Source organism: Dermochelys coriacea, chromosome 5, assembly GCF_009764565.3.
Source record: "Dermochelys coriacea isolate rDerCor1 chromosome 5, rDerCor1.pri.v4, whole genome shotgun sequence".
Lineage (NCBI taxonomy): Eukaryota > Metazoa > Chordata > Testudines > Dermochelyidae > Dermochelys > Dermochelys coriacea.
Genome location: NC_050072.1, coordinates 49187579 through 49209995, shown reverse-complemented (window position 1 = coordinate 49209995; position 22417 = coordinate 49187579). Strand labels below are relative to the sequence as shown.

Genomic DNA, 22417 nt, shown 5'->3' with positions numbered 1-22417 from the left:
AGTTTGGAGAAACTTGTCATTTTTTTTAAGGCCAGGTGAATAAGGATGGAAACTTACACTGGAAAATAAAAAGTTCAGGTATCACCTGTTGTGGGCATAGATGAAACTTCTGCAGAAGTGTCACAGATAAAGGGAACTTCATTCTGTTGCTGGGTTGTGTCAACAGTAGTGATTGTGCTGTAGATTCAACCTCCTTTTTCAAACCTACGTGGATTTTGCTGGCATACAAATCCTCACCTTGAAAGATCTTATTTTAGACAAAGCCACCTCTCAACAGCAGGACTAGACTAGTGGAGAGTGAGATGCCCCTTTCTGGGTTATTTTTTGATCCCAGCACTCCTCATATCAGCCCCTGCCTGCTGGGGATAAACCAACTGTGAACACAAAGGAAAAACTACCACCATCCTCCTTTCCCTCTGCAAAAAACCCAACTTTTTGAAAAGGAAGTGCGTGGAAAAATCACACAATGCTTGTGTATGGCCTTAAATTACACACTGCCTATGTGAGGTGGGACCTTCCTTTCTTGAGAAAGGTTATCCTCACCCAGTTTGGGTCTCTAAATCTAGTCTAGTTTATTAGGACCTAAGCACTTTAGTAGACTAACCTGTCCTTCCAGCAGTGTCTTAGATGCTAAGAGGTTCAAACAAATACTCGCAAAAGGCAGCATCTGTGAGCCTGTTTGCCCTGCTGCAATAAGGATTTGTGGACTGAAGCTGCCCTTCTATGTTTCTTGAGATGTCTTTGCTAATGCTCCACTTCTGGGCTGCTCTAGCTGTCTGTGCAGTGGTGGGTGGGGGAAAACTGAAAAGCTTTCCAGGCCTCAAGGGAAAGTCCCATACTTGCAGGTAGCCTCAGAATGGAACTGAGGTGGCTAGGGCATACCTAGTTTCTTACAACCTTGTGCTGAATGTTCCCATCACAGACTGCTTTTACAGAGCATGCCTGAAGCTCCCACAAATGGGACCATGCAGAGGTTACTCACAACTATTTCTCCATGTAAATGATCTAAACAAATTTAAACTCTACCACTAACGGTCATGCTGAGATGCCACAGTGCTGGAGGGAGGAGGACTTGACAATTCCCAATAGTAAAGCTACCATTGTAAATGCTCTTAACCAGGGATTTAATTGAGGTAGTTCCTAGCTATTTACTGTTCCTGCACTTTCTGGGTGGCTGTATCAGTATCAGACTCTTTAGTTAAAAAGAAAAAGCTGCAGCCCTTCTTATTCAGAAGATGACCTGATGTAGTGCTGAGGCTAGAGCAAGCCAGTATCTTGAAGACAATTGGTGCCCTACCCTCCTCAACAAGCAAAGGAAACCACCACACCAAGGCCTTTACTGCTGTTGCAGTGGTGATACAGGGGCAATGGCTACTGTTCAGAGCCACAGCTATAACTCCCCATGTAGGAAAACAGAAGCCACAGCTGCTACTGCTGTAGTCAATGGGCCTGTAGGATTGGCAGCAGAATAGCTGGACCCCCATTCCACACAGAGTTGGGAGATGAGAGCCATGCCTTTTATCTAGAATCTGTCAGTGCACAATCAATTAAACCTGCCATAGAGGTGTGGAAGATTTGACTGACGTATTGACTATGCCATTTCTTTCACTGTAGCTTTGAAGCTTAATTTAGATGCCAACAATATTGTACCATTGATCATTTTAGCAGAGATTATAAATACCACCACTTCCCATCCCCCAACTTTCTTCAACCCATACTGCACCCACATCTTATTTGCACAAGTATTACTAAATGATTATGTAGACGTCAAGGATCTACTGCACCATCAAGTCTGATTTTAAGACCTCGCTATTTCCTGCACAGGCTGCTAGCCCAAAAACTAGAATAGCCTTAAAAGACTGAAGAGGAATTGAGTGAACCTGACATTAATGCTATACTGGGACGGGGTCTCGTTCAGCTGTACTATAAACTGGCCTAAAATAACTAAAGCTACATATAAAGGCAAAATGTAGTCTATTTTTATGATTCTCCTGCATGCTGTTTGTTTTCAAATGGCAACAAGGCTATGCTGAAGATCCTTTAACAGTATGGCGCACCCTGTACTAAGATTTAGTATTCACTATAAGTTAGGCATTTGAGACCATTTTCTAATATGCCAGTATCTCTAGTTAGACCACAAACAGTAGCATACTTCATAAGTTTTAAGCTTTTAAAGCTCAGAACGGGGCCATCTTTTCATCCCCTCAGTAAGTCATCCATTAGTTTATTGCCTTGACTGACAAATTTTCTACTGTTTGGGCCTAATTTGCTCTGTAAGCTAGCACTGTCTCATCTTACTATTTGTACTACTAATTCCTTATATATAAACATGCATGATATAAGACAATTTTTCTTTTAACAGACGTGGAATAGCAGCTGAACCCCTGTTTGTTGGGTATTGTGATCATGAAGCTAGAGACCTGTAACTGCTGCAGCAAGATTTTCCAGAATTACCTGAAGTGTCTTTGTGGGAAGTGAATCTACACATTCAACACCTGAAATTTGCACTGAAAAAAAAAATCCTGAAATGCTGGAAGTTTCAGAGATGTTTTAAAACTATAAAAATTGATACCAATGCAATAATAAATCACAGTAGATGTACAGAGAATCAAGGACTCATTTACTGAAACCTCTGTGGAGTTATGCTGTATGTATGTAGCAGGTTTTATTCCTATTGAACATGTATAATTCCAAATGGCAGCTACCCAGCACTTGACATAGATGTCACCATCCATATAGATGTCAACTGGAATTCTTCACTCTACAATCCTTGAGCATGACAGACCACTCAACGTTAGGCAGTAGAGGACAACAGAACACTGTGCCTAGAGGCTCAGAGCTTACAGTAAACTAGCATTAAGTGGTAAAGGCAAGTTATTTATATAAATGTGTGACCATAAGGGATATGAACAGTACACTTTTGATAAAGCACTTAATCTGTTACAGCTGTATAAGTATTATGTTAGCAAAAAAGCTTTCTCAAATCTACTCTGGATAGAGTATGAGGGGAAGAGGAAAGTAGTTCATTATCTGTGTCTAATCAATCCTTAGTCTGCTACCTCAAATAACCCAGAGGTGGCAGAGAACTGGAATGAGACTAGACAATTTCAAGAAGACAAGTTCTGATCCCTAGTGACCCAGAGTTGACTGGCTATATGATGTACATTACTGTAAATCATTCATTTACTCTTGAGGGTCAGATTCGTATAAGCTGGACTTTGCACTTAATACATAATGCTAGCAGCAGAAACAATTCTTCCTTTAAATAAGCATAGCATTATTGGGCACAGATCTTGGAATGATCCTGCACTTAACCAACATTTCCCCCTTTCCACAAAAGGTTTTTGTCCTATACAATATTCTTCACTCTACCTCTATCTAAATTTGTTTCAGTAGTTAAACCATGATGCCCAAACTACTATTTGCTATAGCCATGTTGGTCCCAGAATATTAGAGATACAAGGTGGGTGAGGCAATGCCATTTATTGGACCAACTTCTGTTAGCGAAAGACATAAGCTTTTAAGCTGATACAGGGCTCACTCACCTTATATGCTACCTACTCTGTACCATACAACATTCTAACATTAAGGCAAGTAATTCTTGTTTGCTCAGCTTAAATTAAAGTAGGAGTTTTCAGTGTTCAGTTGAAGCCAGACCAACAGAAGACGCTGACTAGCAGAGTGGCCAATAGTTAAGTTTACTTTTATATGTGAAATATTAAACGTTTTAAAAACAACATACTTTACTTACTACATACTTTAGGTGAAACAGTTCTGACATGATTCAGTAAGTTGCATGTAGTGCTCACTTTCACAGAAAGAGCTGCACCATCATTTCTTGTAGGGGATTTGGAATGTTGTCTTCCAGTAAGGTATCAGTTCCAACTGTTAGGCATGTGACATGTAGTACATGGAATATGGTGGATATCAAAACAGTCAATTCTAGTTATCTCTGGTTTAACTCCCTTCATGCAAACAAGGAAATTCCAGGATTTCACAGCACTTTTTTCTTTGCCACTTACCACTGGACAGCTGTAGCATGTTATTTTAAGACCGCTCTAACCCCACACACTTTACCCCACCCATTTTTCAGAAAGAGGATACTTGGCAAACAGTTCCCCTAACATTTTCTAGTGAGAATAAAGCAGGTCTTCATTGTTCTCCCATGGAATAAAGTGGTCACACCAACCCACTCCTCTTCTGAAGCAGTGCGCTTTGCTCCTGAATGTTCATGGCTTGGTAACTGGCTAGTTCCAAAGTGAAAGTTGCTGAGCCTGATGTTAAAGAGCGCAGAACTGTTGAGTAACCCTAAACAAAAAGCAAACCATATTTAAATGTAAGTACTATAATCAAATAAATTTAGGGTTGGGTGTAGATAAAGAAAGCTTTCTGCCCTGGTTTAATTTACTACAGTGTGATTCAGCTGGGGAAAAGACTATCACAAGCATAATACAAAATATACAGTAAACATTACCTTTTTTAATAGATGCACTATTTTTCACCCATATTCCCAATATTAGAGAAACAAGTGTTGGTTCAGTACAACATAAATGATGAGACATTTTCTTTCATAGCTGTATGAACCACACTGTATCCTCCCGAGATCTTAGTCCAGACCTTCAGCAAAATTAGAAATATCAGTTCCTCACTTCATCATGTGAAAACAACTGCATATATCAAAAAGAATCAGAAATGGGCAGGCACACCATTTTTGCTTTGCTTTCATCATTATCGCCACCACATACCATCATTTCTGCTAGGGGAACAGCTGCAACCACTACTTTGTTATCCTGACGATTTTGGATTTCCTGAATGCTGCCTCTTCTCTGCGCAAGGTCACCAAGCACTGCGCTGAGGAGCTCTTCGCTCACTGTAATTTCCAGATTCATTAAGGGTTCCAGCAGTTGTTTACTGGCTTTCTTTAAAGCCTAAAATCGAAAAGTAGTAAGTTACCCTTGGCTCCCTTTTAAAAATGCAATTCTTCTATGGTGTGGACTATATAATGAAACTAACTTCTGTCTCATAATCCCTACATCCCCTAGGGTATGTTCCTACAGAGCATATTAGATCAGAGAAAAAGGAAACCTATGCTATACCGATAATTGTGTGTCTACCCGCACACCTCACTTTCCCTACACATGAACCAGAGATGACAACAATTTATTACTAAGAGGCCTCCAGCCATGTCTCAGCCCCCAACAGCAGTAGAAAACTATATTATGCCAGCACCAAGTGTTAAGGGAAAAAAAAAAGTATACAAACATCAAGAATCCCTTGATTCAGTGAGAACAACAAAACATGGTGACATGAAACAATGGTTATTGCAAGTTAATATGTTAAAAGAAACGAAGTAGCTGAAATTGAAGGCTTTAAAGCTTAAAAAAAGCAAGATGTTGTAAATTAATGGTACAGTACCTCACTTTGGAATAGGGTAATATTGACCCACGAGACCAAGGCTAAAAGGGACAAAAATATTTTGACAGGAAAAAATATAGGCTACAGAGGAGCTTAGTAAACCCAAGAAAGTGCCGGACTTCGCTCCATGCAACAAGCCATATTACATATAATCTCCAATTCTTAACTAATTCAACCCAGGTAACACCACACAAAAGGGTAAGGATTGATGCCAAAAAGCTGAGTGAATATTCCCACAGTGCAATCTGCTATAATCTGGGGGCTCCCGAAGGGGGTGTTAAAGAGCTTATTTTATTCCTATTGATTATACAATTTTATTTGATACGCTACCTATCATACTCTAGATATCTAAAATAGTTTGCAAAAAAAAACTACTGGTGCTGTAATCACAGGCAATGGTGTTATGCACTTCAATAGCTCACACCGAGTTTTAAGCACTAGAGCCAATTTTACCAAGAATGCATTACAAAGCCCATAGCAAAAAAAGTTTCATTTTTCAGCTGACAGCAACTGTATACATGGCTACATACAAAGCTGGAAAGTGGTACATGCCACTAAAGTACAGACACTAAAGTGCACAAGATCAGTACAAATTCAGAACTGATTTTTTAGGATTAATAAGAAAGATTCCAATAGGATGTGTGAATTAATAATGGGCAGAGAAAGTAGAAGCTACAGGGAACACACTCCTGATGGAAAGTAAAGACAAATAATGTGACACTACATAAGAAGTAACTGAGAGTATATCTTAAATCTATGCAAAATATAACGCAGATCACAAAAACTGCCAAGAGAACACAATGATAAAATCCAAATATTCCCAAGGTAAACAGCCCTCCAGATGTAAAGAAAATTATGTTGATTTTCAACATGAAAGACTAAAGACCTATATGTACACCTGGAGGAGTTTAAATATTTTGCTGGAAGCTACCTGGCTAGAGGTGACAATCAAAATTCTGAAGGACATCAAACAAGGGAAAAAGGAAGATTCAAGACATTCCTTATGTTGTGAGTGTTGTATATGTTTCTGAACAAGTAATAAGGTGCACACATCTCTGCCATCTTCCTAAAGGCTGCATTTTTGTCTAAAATATGCACCATCATATTTTCCCATGAAACTGCACTGTAGTTGCATTATACCTTTTGCATACAACGAGAAACACAAGCAGAAATCATAGTCAGGGAAGTTTCAGAGTGCATGGTCATGGAATACAAAATCACTGCTACATCCTGAACTGGGAATCCTAGGAGCGGTCCTAGACAAAGAACAAACAATGTGTTAGCATTACAATGTTTCATGTCATTTTTCATATTATTAAGTTATGGAAAAAGTATTTTGGGATTAACCTGAAGGGTCTGACATCCCCTCTGACCTACTCAGTAGACAAGTTATTTGTTTTATTTCGTGCTCTAACCATCATTTTATCATTGTCCAACTTTGCCAAAAGGGGCAGATAGGCAAATCATAATGTAGTCTTGTGGTTTATTATCCCTCTTGGTCAACAGCATAAGCAACATTTGCCAGAATTAGGTCTCTGATGTTCCCAGAGTGCATTATAGAAACAAAAAAAAGTGGACCAAATTAATCTTACAGAAGAAAAAAGAAATCATTTTCAGAATAGACTTGACTGCTAAAGTGTCTTCATAAAGAGAGAGAACATTTAATTATGATTAAAGATGTAATGACATTCATGTTAATCAAAAACAGATGTACCACCATACCACTTTTTTAATAAATTGTTATAACAACTAAGGGCAACGGCTGACTTCCTGATCCAAATGTAGATTTTTAACTCTTCTGGAGTGAGGTCAGCTGCCTCCATGGCACCATTTTCTTCCCTTCCCAAATCCTGAAGAGCATTCTTAGCAAAACATGGAACTGTGTGGGGGAATAGGCAGAGGCCCAGAATGGGTAAGGACAGGACTTGGGGAAAACAAAACAACCCCACCCCACAGTCCAGCAGTCCCAAAAGGAGGTATTATGACCAGAGCACCTTTTCTGCAACTCCCATTTAAGTGAGAGGATGTATGCCTGAGGAAGACACACGTCAGGTAGGCCCTGATAGTGGGGCTCTGAAACCAGCAGGTGGCTTATTTCATGCCAGGAGTGCGGAGCAAACTCTGTCCCCATCAAAATATTATGGGAAAAACTCTACAGTGTTTTCCATCCAGAGTTTTTCTCCCCTTACCGCCACATCTTCCCACTGACTTTCCTATAGTAAAGAGCAATTTGGCCATGTTATTAACTTATATAGTAAGAGTATAGTTAATGTTGTTTTGTGATGTCAAGAGATTGTTAGTAATAAAACTGAATACCAATAATCAATCAGTACAATGTGTCTGACGAGTCTGATGTTTTGTCCATATTTGAACTTCAGATGATTATTATTTGCAGTTACTTACTGGGCAATGGGCTGGATTTGAATCAGTGATTCAGAGCTACATTAGCCCTCTGTCATTTTCTCTGAATTTGTGCTGTGCTCTCTTTTGCATTATGACTGCTACACTCCTTTTTCCCCATTATTTCTTATTTTCCCTTCTGCCTCACACTGCCCTTTCACTCCATTTCCTGATTTGTGTTTTCCATGATGTCCTGAACCAAATATCTTAGCAGTACAAAGAAACTTCACTGGAACCCCCCACTTTGATGTGCTGGCCAAGGAGGTTTCAGAGACTGAGATTTCTGTTAACTTCACAGTGCATGTCAGAGATGGTGAGAAACACCAACCAACATGGTAACACAGAATGAAGTTATAGAGCAACAGTTTAATGCCTTTTTTTTTTTTTTTTTTTTAAAGCGCCTATATTATGCAGTTAGGCAAAGCTTTTTATTTTACACCTTCAGCTAATATAATATATATTTGAACCCATGCAAAACAAGTCAGATAATATGGCAAAAATATGGCATTTTCATGACTGCCTCCCACCCCACAGGTCAGTTTCATCACACCAACATTGTTTATGGAATATCATAAGAATAATACACTCTGGGGCATCATGTTGGATATGGAGTCAAATCAAAGTGGGGTTCAATATCGAGATACCCAAGAGGAAGAAAAAAAGTGGAATTTTAAAAATATGCCAAATTTTCCCCCGAGTCTGAGTAAAGGGGCATTCAGCACATTCTGTGGAAGTTGAAGGAATTCTGAAAATTTACTTTTGCCCCTGTCATTTTAATAGTGCTACCATGATACATTTTAGTTTTCTGGCTAAGAAGCAGCCCTTCTTTCTAATAGCTAAGGCTACAATTATGTCACGGAAGTCTCGCAATCCGTGCCTTCCAGAGACCTCTGTGACATTTTCCACTTCAACCCTGGGGCAGTCGGGCTAGACCGGTCAGCTGGTAACCCCCATGCAGCTCCCAGCCACTGCAGGCGGCATGGGGACCCCAGAGATCCCAGCCACCACTAGGTGCAGGGGTGGGAAGAACCCAGAGTACCAACAGCTGTGGGCACTGGACCCTCTTCCTTTCCCGTTTGGTCAGGTATATTTTTAGTCAAAGTCATGGACAGGTCACGGGCTTCTGTAAATTTTTGATTACTGCCTGTGACCTGTCCATGACTTACTAAAAATATCCATGACAAAACCTTAGCCTTGCTAATAGCACTCAGACCATGTAACTTCTAATGTGAAATTTTATTCATATACCTACAAAAATTTGGCTGTCATAATGGTTTCTTTACCTTGAAGATATGAACTGTTAATTCCATTTTCTATAGCTTCTTGAATGTCTTTCTGAAGTGATTCCATGAAATTGTCAGCATATTCAATGACTGGTGTTACTGATGATCTCTCTCCTACCCATGGTCTTACTCCCAGCTGGATGGTCACCAAGTGCCGTTTATCTCCTATCGTTCTGTCCAACGTATCTATGGTAAAATGAAGGACATATCTGAGAAACAGTTAATATGCTCCACACATCATCTAAAAGTTAATGTTAACTAGACACGTCATTAGAAGACCATTTAAAAATGAGTAAGTAAACAAGTTGCAAGGACAGAAAACTAATATTCTCTGTATTCTTTCACGTTACCTGTGGCTTGGACCGAGTTTAGGATGGTTTCTCTATATGCTATCTGAAGGGGTCCTAGATAGGTCTCAATGCCATATTCCCGTTTGATTCGGTCATGAATAATCTCAATGTGCAGCTCTCCCATGCCACAGAGAACAGTCTAGTTAAAGAAGTGAATTGAATTAAAAAAGTGAGAGAAAAAGTAAACATTCACACTCATGCTTATATGCAGACACAGATGGGAATCTTTGGGATGCACTATTTATACTAGGAATTGGCTTATACATACTGTACTGTTCACATTTTAAGAAAGTTTTAAAAATTCCATAAAAAGCCCAGATATTACAAGTAGGATCAAGAAAACTTTAGGAAGTATTGTTTTGGGTAATACTTAAGTGTAAAAAACACTTAAGTGGAGATGGTAATTGTTGCTGATGCTATTGCAATAAAGGCCATCCTATATTAGTTTTGAAATTTAAAGACCGTTTGAACTTGCTTTTAGAGTATAGAAAAAAAGAGGATTGATAAGAAATATGGTATTTACAGAGCATAAACAAGGAAGGTGAGCTTACAATCTCTCTTCCTCCGTGGGTTATGTTTATAGGATTTCATTTTAATCTGATCAGACACACAATACTTATTGCATTTATAATGTGAACACCATTTATAGTACCTTTCACCGAAGGATCTCAGAACTCTGAAATAACTGCTTATAACTATAGGAATTAGGGAACTAAGTTTAAGTCAGCAATGTATCGACAATCTTACTTGTCCAGTATCAGGATCTATCTTCACTTTCAAACTTGGATCTTCACGCTGAAGGCAGTTCAATGCATTATCCAAGTCTGTGTATAAATAACAAATATTGCTATATATAAAAAGATATTAGTAACTTGTAACTAGCTATGAGTAGCGATCTGAAGTGTTCACCCATAGGATCAGATTCTATCCTCAGTGGTCTTGTAGAGTCATGCAAGAAAAGGTTTTGACCATAATATTCAGACACTAGAAATCAACTGTAGTCAGAGATAATTCTCAGCTCTGACAGTCTCCAGTTATCTGAGGCATCTGACACCAGACAAAGTGCTTTGGTAACTGAAGAAGTTGGTTTCTTTACCCCATGCACAAAGTATAACCTTTTCAAGGCAGCCTTTACAAGAAAAGTATAGAACTATAGTTTGCCTCATTTCAAAGTAATGGGTTACTGAGTTAAGAAGGTGTAATAAAGTAACTGGTATACAAGTTTTTAAAAAAATGCCTCTTGTCAAAGTAATATTTGGCACTTCTATAGCTCCTCAGAGAATCTGAAAGCACTTTACCAAGATGGGTAAATATCCCCATTTTACAGATGGGGACACTGACGCACAAAAATTAAATGATTTGCCTCCGACTTCAATGTGAGTCAGCTTTGGAGTTCAAAATACAAACTAGATCTCCTGACTCCCCATCCTCTGCTCTAATTACTAGAAGACAGCAACTCCAAAAATAAAGTAATAAATTAATAATTTTGACTTGTTTATGCACTTTGTAATAAAAGGATCAATACCCAGACAATCCACTCAATCATTCTGCACCCCTTCCCTCCAATTCCACTAGAATCCAGGAGATCAGATGGACGTGCTATAAGTCCTGATGGTCAACAAATCTAGGCTCTGTTGGGCTAAGGAGAGAGATAAGAGGGTTTCCAGAATCAAAGATCCAAAGATGCCCATCAGGTTCTCGGAAAGATGTCTATGAAAGAGGCAGTGTTCTGTGGGTGAATTGTGGTAAGTGACTTCCAGACTCCTGATCAGTGGAGATAAAGGCCACAGAGGGTTGTGGATAGTGCTGACTGGAGAAAGTACCTAGACTTGGAAATGTACTTTCATTCAAACATATTGCACACACTACAATATCCTGCTCTCTCAGCAAAAGGCTGGATATCACAAAGCTAACTGTGCAAGTGGGAATGGATGTAGGAAGACAAAAGTGCAGCTCTCCCACCTTCCAAAATGAGGTAAGAACCAAATCATCTAATCTTTAGAGTTGACTAAAAAAACCATGAAAAGAATAGTAGCAAAGCACACTCAAATTATAAAATTTAGCACTTATGCAAAATCATTAAGGATCTTATTGTGTTACTGATCCATGCATGCAATTCAATTATATCAACTGTATGCACATGCACAGATCAAGGGTATGGTATAGTATAGCTCTAAAACTGCTTTGTACCTGGCTGTTTGGACATCGAAGGTGGTTCTATTGTACAAAAGAAGACTGGCTCGGGGATCTCTACGCCAGCTAATAAAAGGCTTTCTACTTCACTATTACCGCCAGGCTTTCTCCCAACCTCTCTTCCAGATCGACAGGCTGCAGCCAGAGCAGACGCCTTTGATGAAACAATGGTGTCTCCAGTGGCACTCTAAAGTATGCCAAACATCAAATGACATCAGGTTGTCTGAAAATAATTGTTTTTTTAATGTTCTTCATGATAAAAACTAAGTAATTACTGTAGGTTCTCTTTGGATAATTAAATTGAAACCAGATTCAGAAGGACATCAGAAGCTCTAATTACATAGCTGTCTGTTCAGCACCAGCTGAGTTTTTAGTAGTTCTTCTATGCCAAAGTGACTGTATTTTTAAAAGACACAACATATACAGAAAACAGAAGAAATAGAGCAACTACATGTATAAAAAATAACTGAAATACGGTGAATTTAAATATTTTATAACATTAAAAGCTAAAAATATTTGAAACTAAAAGAAAACGTGATCTTGTATCTCATATTTATGTGGTGAGTAGCTTTTCAAATAAAACTCTTGAGAATCAAATGTCTTCCTTTACCTGTTTCAGCCCAACAGTAAGGGCAATATTGCCAGCCATTAGTGAAGGTATTTCTATTTGCTGGTCAGCAAAAGGCAGCAGAAGGCGACTCATTCTCTCTCTGCAAATGAATTACTCATGTTATCTACTACTCAAATACAAATGCCAATGTTTCAATGAACATCTCTCATCTCACTCCTACTCACATGCAATTTTTGTTGATGTTATACACAGCTGATTGAGGTTTCATTGTGCCCGAGTAAATGCGTATAAAAACTAATGGCCCACGTTGTTTATCATGAAGAACTTTAAATGCCAGGGCACACAAGTCATCTTTGTACCATGGCCTGTAAAACATAACCAATGAATCAGAAGAGCAACCTCATACAACTCATTAACAAAAAACAAAACCAAAAACAACCTAATTCCAGTTTCATTTACATTTCCACTCATTTAAGATACCGTGTGTTTCGTATTTGTAACTATTAATTCAGAGGCAGATTTTTTTTTATTTTTACAGCATATAAATTTACACAATTAGGATTACTCTAGGTAGTCCCATTAACAGTAAAAATAGCTGTGCTAAAATATGATTTAAATCAGTGGATATTAGAGATGTCCCCTACTGGGCTTTGCAGGAGTATGGTGAACGTTAGATACTTTTTTGAGGTGAAATTAAGAACAGAAGGTGGCTCATGCAAGGCCCTTTGTGCTCTGCAGGAAGGTCATCTTGGAGTACTTCAGGCTCCTTCATAACAGTGCCTAGTCAATGATTGCTCCTATTAACAACCAGAATGCACCAGTTCAAAAGCATCAAACCTGGAAGACCATGAAATAATAATTCACATGTATGGCTTTTAAATGCACTTAGCTTTGAAATAGGAGCAGTTCACTCAGACAAATCAGTTAAGGAATGGGCTTACCTACTTCTCTCCCTCCCCCCCCCCCCCCTTTTTTTGTGTTAAACTATGAGTAACAGCAATTAGAGAACGATACAGGGAAGAGACCTAGCTTTTATTTTCAGCTTCATTGCTAACACACTGCATAACCTTGGCAAGTCACCTATAAAACGGAGAAATAATACTCACCCACCTTTGTAAAACGCCTGAATCCACAGATGAAAGGTGGTTTACAGCTATAAATTATGACTAAACAACACATTTTGCAGTCAAAAAATATACACAGATTCTTTGGATAGTACTGACCAAGTAGCTTCAGTACTCAAATATATTTTTATGACTGCACATCTTAGTGTTATACCCTGTGTAAAATAGCATTCCTACTGGATAAAAAAACCTCTCAATACTTTAAAAAAAAATACCCCAATTTTGGAAATCACAAACAATTCTACTTTATTCTACATTTTCTCCTTGTAATTTTACCAATTCATTTTCCCAAACAGTTGTTAAATCACTTTATCTTCTCATTACACTTACAGAAAGTCATACGAACGCTCATTAGGTGCAGGTAAGTACATAGTAATGGCATCCAGTAAAGGCTGTACTCCTTTATTCTTCAATGCGCTTCCACAGAACACAGGTACTGCTTTCTGTGCCAGTGTTACTCTACGTACAGCAGATTGTAACTGCAAGAGCAGAAAAGAGTATTTTCAATTCATTTATTTATGACTTAGCCTTTAAAAAAAAAAAAAAAAGAAGAAGACTACAGAGAAGTAGTGAGGAAAATTAAGGCACAATTCCAGAAACCCTCCACACATGAGCCTTTCACTGATTTAAATGGGAATTTGTCCTCACAGAACCACACCTATAATTTGTAGTAACCGTAGATTACAAATCAGGTGGTTTCTGGATGCACAAAAATCATGATTTTTAAAAATCCTGTTTAAAATTTAAACAATTTCTTAATTTAAATCAGATTTCTTTTATTTATATGTTGCTAGTTCTTTATTATATTTCCATTTTGTAGTCTTAAATTACTGAAGTGGATGTGTTCTGCTGGTTTCTTTCTTTAGTTTGATTTTTTTTCTGAGAAATTTCATAGAAAAAGTGCTCATCTGCCCTGAAAAAAACAAGTCCAAGGCCATTATTACAGTCTTACGGTGAGAACACCATACACTCAAACACAAAACTGACATGCAAATAGCCCAATACTGTACTTGCCAACAAAAATAAATGAGATCATGACTTTCACAAGTGAAGAAAGTGAAAGTGGACATGCTTCAGACAGGCTATACTCCTTTCACCAGGGTTTGCGGTTTGAAGTCAAATGGAACTTATGCTCCTGAGTCACTTAGGGTACAACTACCAGGGTGGGCGGGAGAGGGAAGGAGAGAAGTGGGAGTGGGAAATCCATGGCAGCATGTCTCAGAGTCTGAATCAACTGACGCAGGCTTGTGAGGTTCGTCCTATGGATCTAAAGATACCCATGTGTAGACATTCAGGCTCGGAGCCCAGGCTCTAGCCTAAGCATCTACACACCTTTTTTTACCCCCATAGGGCTCTGAGTTGACCTGGGCTTTGTGACTTGCTGCCATGAGTCCTTTTTTTGCCGTGCAGACATACCATTAGGTACTTTTGAAAACCTTACCTGTAGAGATGCCTAAATATGAGCTTAGGAGTCTAACTTTAGACTCCTGTTTTTGAAAAATTTGGTATGTTTGTACAAAGCAAGTTCACAATTACTTAGTGAAAATCTAAATAACCTTTCAATGTGAACAATGAAGCAATCTGTTTTGAAGTGAAATATTTTTGGGGAGAATTTTTTTTTTATTTTAAATACAATTTTAGTTCCTGACGCTGCACTTATGTACATGTGTAATTCTAAGCACATAAGAAGTCCTACTGAAGTCAATAGGGCTATTTGTATGAGCAAAGTTGTGTACCTGGTTCACTGTTACAGTGTCAGGTTCTTGATTTTCAATATTTTGCTTTTTGCCTATAGCAGTTTTAAAAGCCTCAGTAAGATATTCTGCAGTGGCTTAAAAAAAAAAAAATCCACAGACTTTATAATGTAGTTCATTATTAATTCTAATCTAAAGTTGCAATAGCACAAATTTTACAATTAGCTTTATTTTAATTTTTACTACAAAGCCTCACACTGATTTATATCCCTGATATTAAAATAAAAAATAGAAATAAAATGATCTTGATTTAAAATTGCTCCACCCTGGCTCGTTTTGATTTTAACAGTTAACCTTTCTGTTGGAATATGACAAAAAAGTGACAATACTGAGCCCCACATTTTAATTGCTTTCCTTACATTTTAAAGGTCTGTATTTGATCTCAGGAAGGTTAGAAAGTATTTCAAACTACTTTAAATAAAGTTGTCCAAAACTCACATCAAGGTAACAAAATTGTTCAAAATCAGTAGCCTCCTCCAAGAGCCTGATCCAAAGCCCATTGGAGTCTTTCCTCTGACTCCAACAGGCTATGGATCAGACTGTAAAACAACTGCATGTTTAGGTGCTGCAACAGATAAGAGCCCCTGGGCCCCAGACCCCATGACTTCAGAATAACAACAAAAGTCACACAAGGCAAGGACCATCTTTTTGTTGTGTATTTATAAAGCACCTAGCCCAACATGGTCCTGGGCTATGACGAGGGCCCCATAGGCGCACTAAGGTGGTGGTGGTAATAATAAATGGTAATAAGGCTGTCACTATTTTCCCCCATCCCCTAAAGGGGAAAGTCAATCAAGGGGCTGTGTGTAAGACATCCATTCTGGGATGTTTGAACATCCCATCAATTCACACCAACTAGATTCTGCTCTCAATTACACTGGTGTAAATCCAGACCTGTTCAAAGTGGAAACTGGCCCGCTGCATAGGATGTTCTATTTTCCCTTCCTTAGCCTCTTCCTCCAATATCCAGATAACTTTAAACAAAAATCACCCATGATCAAATTAACTTATTTTTATTAATTGCGTCCAACATGTTTGAGAATCAGATTCAATAGCAGTATCAAGTTTCAGAGTAGCAGCCGTGTTAGTCTGTATTCGCAAAAAGAAAAGGAGTACTTGTGGCACCTTAGAGACTAACAAATTTATTTGAGCATAAGCTTTCATGGTGAGCTGTAGCTCACAAAATCTTATGCTCAAATAAATTTGTTAGTCTCTAAGGTGCCACAAGTACTCCTTTTCTAATAGCAATATCAGATGAAATCCTTACATTATACAGTTTGAGTACAACACTGCTTGTTAAATTCACAGCACTTTAATCACCATCTAAACTGGCTTAATGCTTTGGTACCAAACAAAAGGAAAAACTTCTTCACATGATCTACAGCTGGCTATGGTAGCTTTCGTCTGAAATTTAAACAGTTATTTATTTATTTATTTTAGCACTGGTCAACACAGAATGCATGCTTGCTACATCATACTTAATCCATATGCACAACAGAAAAAAATATAATCAGAATGACAGCTAGTAAAAACATACAGTCATAGTAAGTGTTAGTAAAAATGTACCTTATCAGCTGGTAGTAAGTCAAAATTTTCACTAAAATCTCCTAGAACCAGCTCAGCAAATTCATCATCCAGATCTGCAACCTGCAAGAGAGAATATTTCTGCATTATCAGTAACTATACTATTCCACAGTTGATCCAGCAATACTAGCTATCTGAGCCAGAAAACTAATGCAGAATGAAGCTTTTGCAAACATTGGAGATCATGGATTCAGAGTCTTGCAAACATAATTTACATTTATTACAATAAAATTGAAAAATTGACAAGATTAGCTAACATCATTGATGGAATATGAATTACTGAGAAGCTGAACTTTGAATAAAAGCGGTTTTATTTTAGAAAATTTCAATTTTAAATACATTGTTAAAATGAATGTTTCCCTCTTATGTTACAGAATCTGTTGGTTTATAACAATAGATACTTTAGTATGCTACCAAATAAAAAAAGTAGACTAAAGCAATCTGCTGTGTTATGAGGAAAGAAAACTTTGAAATAATAAATGAACATTACATGCTAAAAATGTCCAACCTGCTAATATCAGGGGGTAGCCATGTTCATCTGTATCCACAAAAACAACAAGGAGTCCGGTGGCACCTTAAAGACTAACAGATTTATTTGGGCATAAGCTTTCGTGGGTTAAAAAAACAACAACACTTCTTCAGATGCATGGAGTGAAAATTACGGATTCAGGCATTACATACTGACACATGAAGAGAAGGGAGTTACCTCACAAGAGGAGAACCAGTGTTGACAGGGCCAATTTGATCAGGGTGAATGTAGCCCACTCCCAATAATTGATGAAACTTGCTAATAAGCACTCTCTACCTAGCCTCAACTGCTTTTTCAGACCCTTTTAGGTACTTTAGACTGCTATCTGGGATTTTGGGGGACTGTCTGGAGAGTGAATCCACAACGAGAAAAATCAGAGCCTCTGGGGTAATGGTTCTTCAAGAAGTGAGAACTGCAGGCTGACAAAGTTGCTGGACAATGTATTAGATCGACAGATAACGCTCGTCCATCATCTCTCAGACTGAAAGATTTCAGCCAACAGTGACAGCTGTGAAGGGCTCAATTAGAATAAATGATTCACAACTGTAAAGGATTATGCTCCCTCTTATGACTAACAGAGTCACTGATCAGCTAAAACTGAATATTATATATATATATATATATATATACACACACACACACACACACACACACACACACACACACAGGAAAACAGACAATCAGCTAAAACATGAAAAGTAATATATTTACTTCATTAACTAAATGAAAGGAAAATGCTATAAATTTTCCCCACAAGATTTGTATTCCAACTATTACATTTTAGATCAGCATTAAGTGGACAGCTCTCACACAAAGTTATTCAATCAAACACATTACTGGTCCATCAGATCTTATATCCAGCTTCCGCAAAGGACCAGTAAACACTCTGCCCTTATATAGTGCTTTTTATTAATTATACCAATGTATATCCCTTTGACAAATGGTGAAACACTAACACCCCCATTTTACAACTGGAGAATTTGAGGAACTAGGTGGTTAAATAATCCTCCTAACGTGACTTTGCGAGGAACATAAAACAGATCTCCCAACTCTCAGACTGATATTCCAATCACTTCATCGCCATCTCCCATAGCTGATGTTTTAGAAGAATTTGAAAATCCTCAATCATCTACTTAGCCAGTTGTGCAGTGCTACAAATGCATGGCTGGAGGGCTTTTCCTTGACCACTACAGTAAGTCAGATTATACCACAATTTTAACTTGCATAACTACAAATATTAGAAATTATAAAACTATCCATTAGTTTCCTTATTCTCCAATCAACATTTATTACTCTTGTAAATATCAGAGCTAACAGCATGCACTAAATCCCTGTATTTTGAGAGAATAAACCGCAGTGAAATGCAGCAAAGTCATTCAGATATGGCTAACCCCTCTATTACAATTTATGAGTTTATTCCAAAGTGTGTGACATTAGAATTATAGCAAAGGAAAAAGACGCGCTGAACAAACAAAGATGATGCCCTGTTTAAAATGTCATAGAATTTAAGGCCCGAAGGAACCACTGTGATACTGTATTCATTCTCTGGGCCCAAAAAAATAGCAACCTAAACTGATCCAACTGTACCACCTGTGTGTTTTAAGATTTTTATACAGAAATAGATGGAGTTTATATCTTGTCTTCATAACACAGTAGTGCTGAAAATATTCCAAAAGTTGCAATCTGCAAAAGGGAAGGATAGCTAACACAGAAAACTGGGAGTTAGGAAATACTGGTTCTTCTAGTCTCAGCTCTGTCATGGACTTCCTGCATGAGCTTGGCAAAGTTATTTAATCTTTCTGTACTTTAGTTTTGTCATCCCTATGTTGTCACATAGGTGTTGCGAGACTAACGGGCCCAATTCTGCTTACACTCAAGTCAGTGGCAGTTTTGTCTGATTTTGGTCAGAGTAGGTTTGGGCCCTAATTTATTAATGTTCATGAAGCGTCTTGAGATCTTTTGATGGAAGGAAAGCAGCGTAGATATATAGAGTATGGCTGTCAAGTGATTAAAAAAATCAATCACGATTAATCGCACTGTTCAACAATAATAGAATACCATTCATTTAAATATTTTTGGATGTTTTCCACATTTTCAAATATATTGATTTCAATTACATCACAAAATACAAAGTGTACAGTGCTCATTTTCTATTTATTTGTGATTACAAGTATTTGCAATGTAAAAAAAAATATATATAGTATTTCTCCATTCACCTAATACAAGTACTGTAGTGCAATCTCTTCATCATGAAAGTTGAACTTACAAATGTAGAATGATGTACAAAAAAACTGTATTCAAAAATAAAACACTAAAATTTGAGAGCCTGCAAGTCCACTCAGTCTTTCTTCTTGTTCAGCCAATCGCTTAGACAAACAAGTTTGTTTACAGTTGCAGGAGATAATGCTACCTGCTTGTTGCTTACAATATCACTTGAAAGTGAGAACAGGCATTCTCATGGCTCTGTTGCAGGCGGTGTAGCAAGATATTTACGTGCCGGATGTGCTAAAGATTCATATGTCCCTTTGTGCTTCAGCCACCATTCTAGGGGACATGCATCCATGCTGATAATGGGTTCTGCTCGATAACAATCCAAAGCAGTGTGGATCAACGCATGTTCATTTTCACTATCTGAGTCAGATGCTACCATGACAAGGTTGATTTTCTTTTTTGGTGGTTTGGGTTCTGTTGTTTCCGTATCGGAGTGTTGCTCTTTTAAGACTTGTGAAAGCATCGGCCACACCCTGTCCCAATCAGATTTTGGAAGGCACTTCAGATTCTTAAACCTTGGGTTGAGTGCTGTAGCTATCTTTAGAAATCTCACATTGGTATCTTCTTTGCGTTTTGTCAAATCTGCTGTGAAAGTGTTACTTAAAATGAACATGTGCTGAGTCATCATTCAAGACTGCTATAACATGAAATATATGGCAGAATGCAGGTAAAACAGAGCAAGGAACATAAAATTCTCCCCTAAAGAGTTCAGTCAGAAATTTAATCAACACATTATTTTAATGAGCGTCATCAGCATGGAAGCATGTGCTCTGGAATGGTGGCTGAAGCATGAAGTGGCATACGAATGTTTAGCTTATCTGGCATGTAAATACCTTGCAATGCCAGCTACAAAAGTGCCATGCAAATGCCTGTTCTCACTTTCTGGTAACATTGTAAATAAGAAAAGGGCAGCATTATCTCCTGTAAATATAAACAAATTTGTTTGTCTTAGCGATTGTCAAAATGAGAAGTAGGACTGAGTGGCCTTGTAGGCTCTGAAATTTTACATTGTTTTGTTTTTGAGTGCAGTTATGTAACCAAAAAAAAAAAAATCTACATTTCATGACAGAGATTGCACTACAGGTACTTGTATGAGGTGAATTGAAAAATACTATATCTTTTGTCTATAATTTTACAGTGCAAATATTTAGAATGAAAAATAATATGGGCTTTATTTCAATTACAACACAGAATAAAACGTGAAAATGTAGAAAAACATCCAAAATATTTAATAAATTTCAATTGATATTCTATTGTTTAACAGTGTGATTAAAACTATGATTAATCGCGATTAATTTTTTAATCACAATTAATTTTTGAGTTAATCACGTGACTTCACTGCGATTAATCGATAGCCCTAATACACAGTATTTTAAAAATTAATATATTTTTAAGTACTTTACATATTTACTTTAGAAACTTTACTTGTTCTATTAAGGCATTTCTTGCATCTCTGACATCCTTTAACAATTCAGGATCTTCAGTTTCTGTCAGGGGTTTTTGCTCAAAAACTTTTCCATCATCCAGACTAGAAGCAGGGTTCCAAATAATTTGTTCCTTGGTCACTACATCAACCAGTCCCTGGAAGGTCTTGGCCTCACCAATTGGCAACTGTAAAGAGAAAGGAAAATTACACAATTAAGAAACACTAGCATGAATACAAAATCTACCTGTCACATGCAGATTTGTTCAACAGTAAAATTATTAACACTGCAAATAATGAGCATTGCATTTTGTTATTTATATGCTATTTCCATTGTGTGAATGTATTTAACACTATTTGTTTATATTTCATAACAATAAAAATAAAGTTTAAAAAATAATTAACATTAAATTTCTTAGTTTACCTGTAAAAGCAAAGGTTTTATCTTCAACTTTTGCTTGATACTGTCAACAGCATAAGTAAAACTATATTAAAAAACAAACAATCAGATATTAAAAAGAAGAGTTAGCCAACTTTAATGCTATACATCAGTTTACCCATTGGTTTAATATTTCTTATTTATTGCTAAACTAGTTCCACAATTAAAAAAAAAAATCTTTTGAATAAGATTTAGCATTGTAATTTTTTGCTGGCCACACCCACTGTGATATTTTCAACTCTATTTCATGAAATGTTCCACTTCATTATAATTAAAGCTACGATTAGGTCACAGAATCCATGACTTCCAATGACCTCCGTGATATTTTCTGCCCCAGGGCTGGAGCTCCCAGCCCCTGCCCTGGTTGGGGGAACCGAAGCTGCCCAGCTGTGGCAGTGAGCGGGGCAGATTCCCTGCAGCTGCCCAGCCGTGACGGGACCCTACAGCTGTCCAGCCAGCAGGGACTCCCAGAGGAATCCTATAGCTGCCCAGCCTCTGTTAGGTGCCTGGTGGACCCTGCAGCTGCCCATCTGTGGCAATGGGACCCCATAACAGCCCAACCTTGCAGGCAGGAGGACCCCAGAGCTCCCATGCACCGCAGCAGTGTGGGACCCGGGAGCCCCAGCAGCAGTGGGTGCAGAACCCATCTACTCTTTTTGTCAGGGCTATTTTTAGTGAAAGTCAGAGATAGAACTCTGATTTTTTTGTTTATTGCCTGTGACCTGTCCATGACTTCACTAAAAATATCCATGACCAAAAAACATAGCCTTAATTATAATTAGAAATATTCTCGCAAGCCAGCCCCCTATAGTGTGCTTATCGTTTATAAATAAATAAATAAGTGGTCTTCATACCTTGCCCCATTTTTGTCCATCTTATTTAAAAAACAAATTCGTGGTATATGATGCTTGTCTGCTTGTCGCCATACTGTTAGAGTCTGTGCCTAAAGAAAAATGACAGAAAACATCTAAATGCTTGCCCTGATGGCCGAATGGCAGCTCACTGATTTACGAGACCCAGATTAATTTTCTCATCTTGAACTCTTGCTCCCTTGCTGCAAGGGCAGCAAGATCAGCATATG

The 22417-nt window shown here is 37.9% G+C and overlaps 2 protein-coding genes across 6 annotated transcripts in view; one reads left to right on the top strand and one right to left on the bottom strand.

Moving 5' to 3' along the window:
• The window catches only part of HEXB (hexosaminidase subunit beta), a 31477-nt gene extending 23285 nt beyond the window's left edge, over positions 1-8192 (top strand). The window contains exon 14 of the mRNA XM_043515335.1: positions 2363-8192. Coding sequence (XP_043371270.1) covers positions 2363-2426 — 64 coding nt within the window. The 3' untranslated portion in view covers positions 2427-8192. The remainder of the gene's footprint in view (positions 1-2362) is intronic.
• GFM2 (GTP dependent ribosome recycling factor mitochondrial 2) overlaps positions 1-22417 on the bottom strand; it is a 52874-nt gene that overhangs the window by 18800 nt on the left and 11657 nt on the right. For 2 of the 5 annotated variants that reach the window (XR_006281739.1, XR_006281738.1), the window contains exons 8-21: positions 22191-22279; positions 21322-21382; positions 20900-21085; positions 16657-16737; positions 13667-13815; positions 12437-12577; positions 12252-12351; positions 11639-11828; positions 10196-10272; positions 9449-9587; positions 9099-9284; positions 6556-6671; positions 4746-4928; positions 3759-4308 (exon numbers count right to left, since the gene is read on the bottom strand). Coding sequence is in view for 3 of the 5 variants with exons in the window: in XM_038403612.2 (XP_038259540.1) it covers positions 4180-4308; positions 4746-4928; positions 6556-6671; positions 9099-9284; positions 9449-9587; positions 10196-10272; positions 11639-11828; positions 12252-12351; positions 12437-12577; positions 13667-13815; positions 16657-16737; positions 20900-21085; positions 21322-21382; positions 22191-22279 (1827 nt within the window). In the remaining 2 variants the exon portion in view is untranslated. Of the gene's footprint in view, positions 1-3682; positions 4309-4745; positions 4929-6555; positions 6672-9098; positions 9308-9448; positions 9588-10195; positions 10273-11638; positions 11829-12251; positions 12352-12436; positions 12578-13666; positions 13816-16656; positions 16738-20899; positions 21086-21321; positions 21383-22190; positions 22280-22417 lie in introns of those variants that run through there. The other 3 variants (XM_038403612.2, XM_043515329.1, XM_043515332.1) reach the window with 2 other exon arrangements.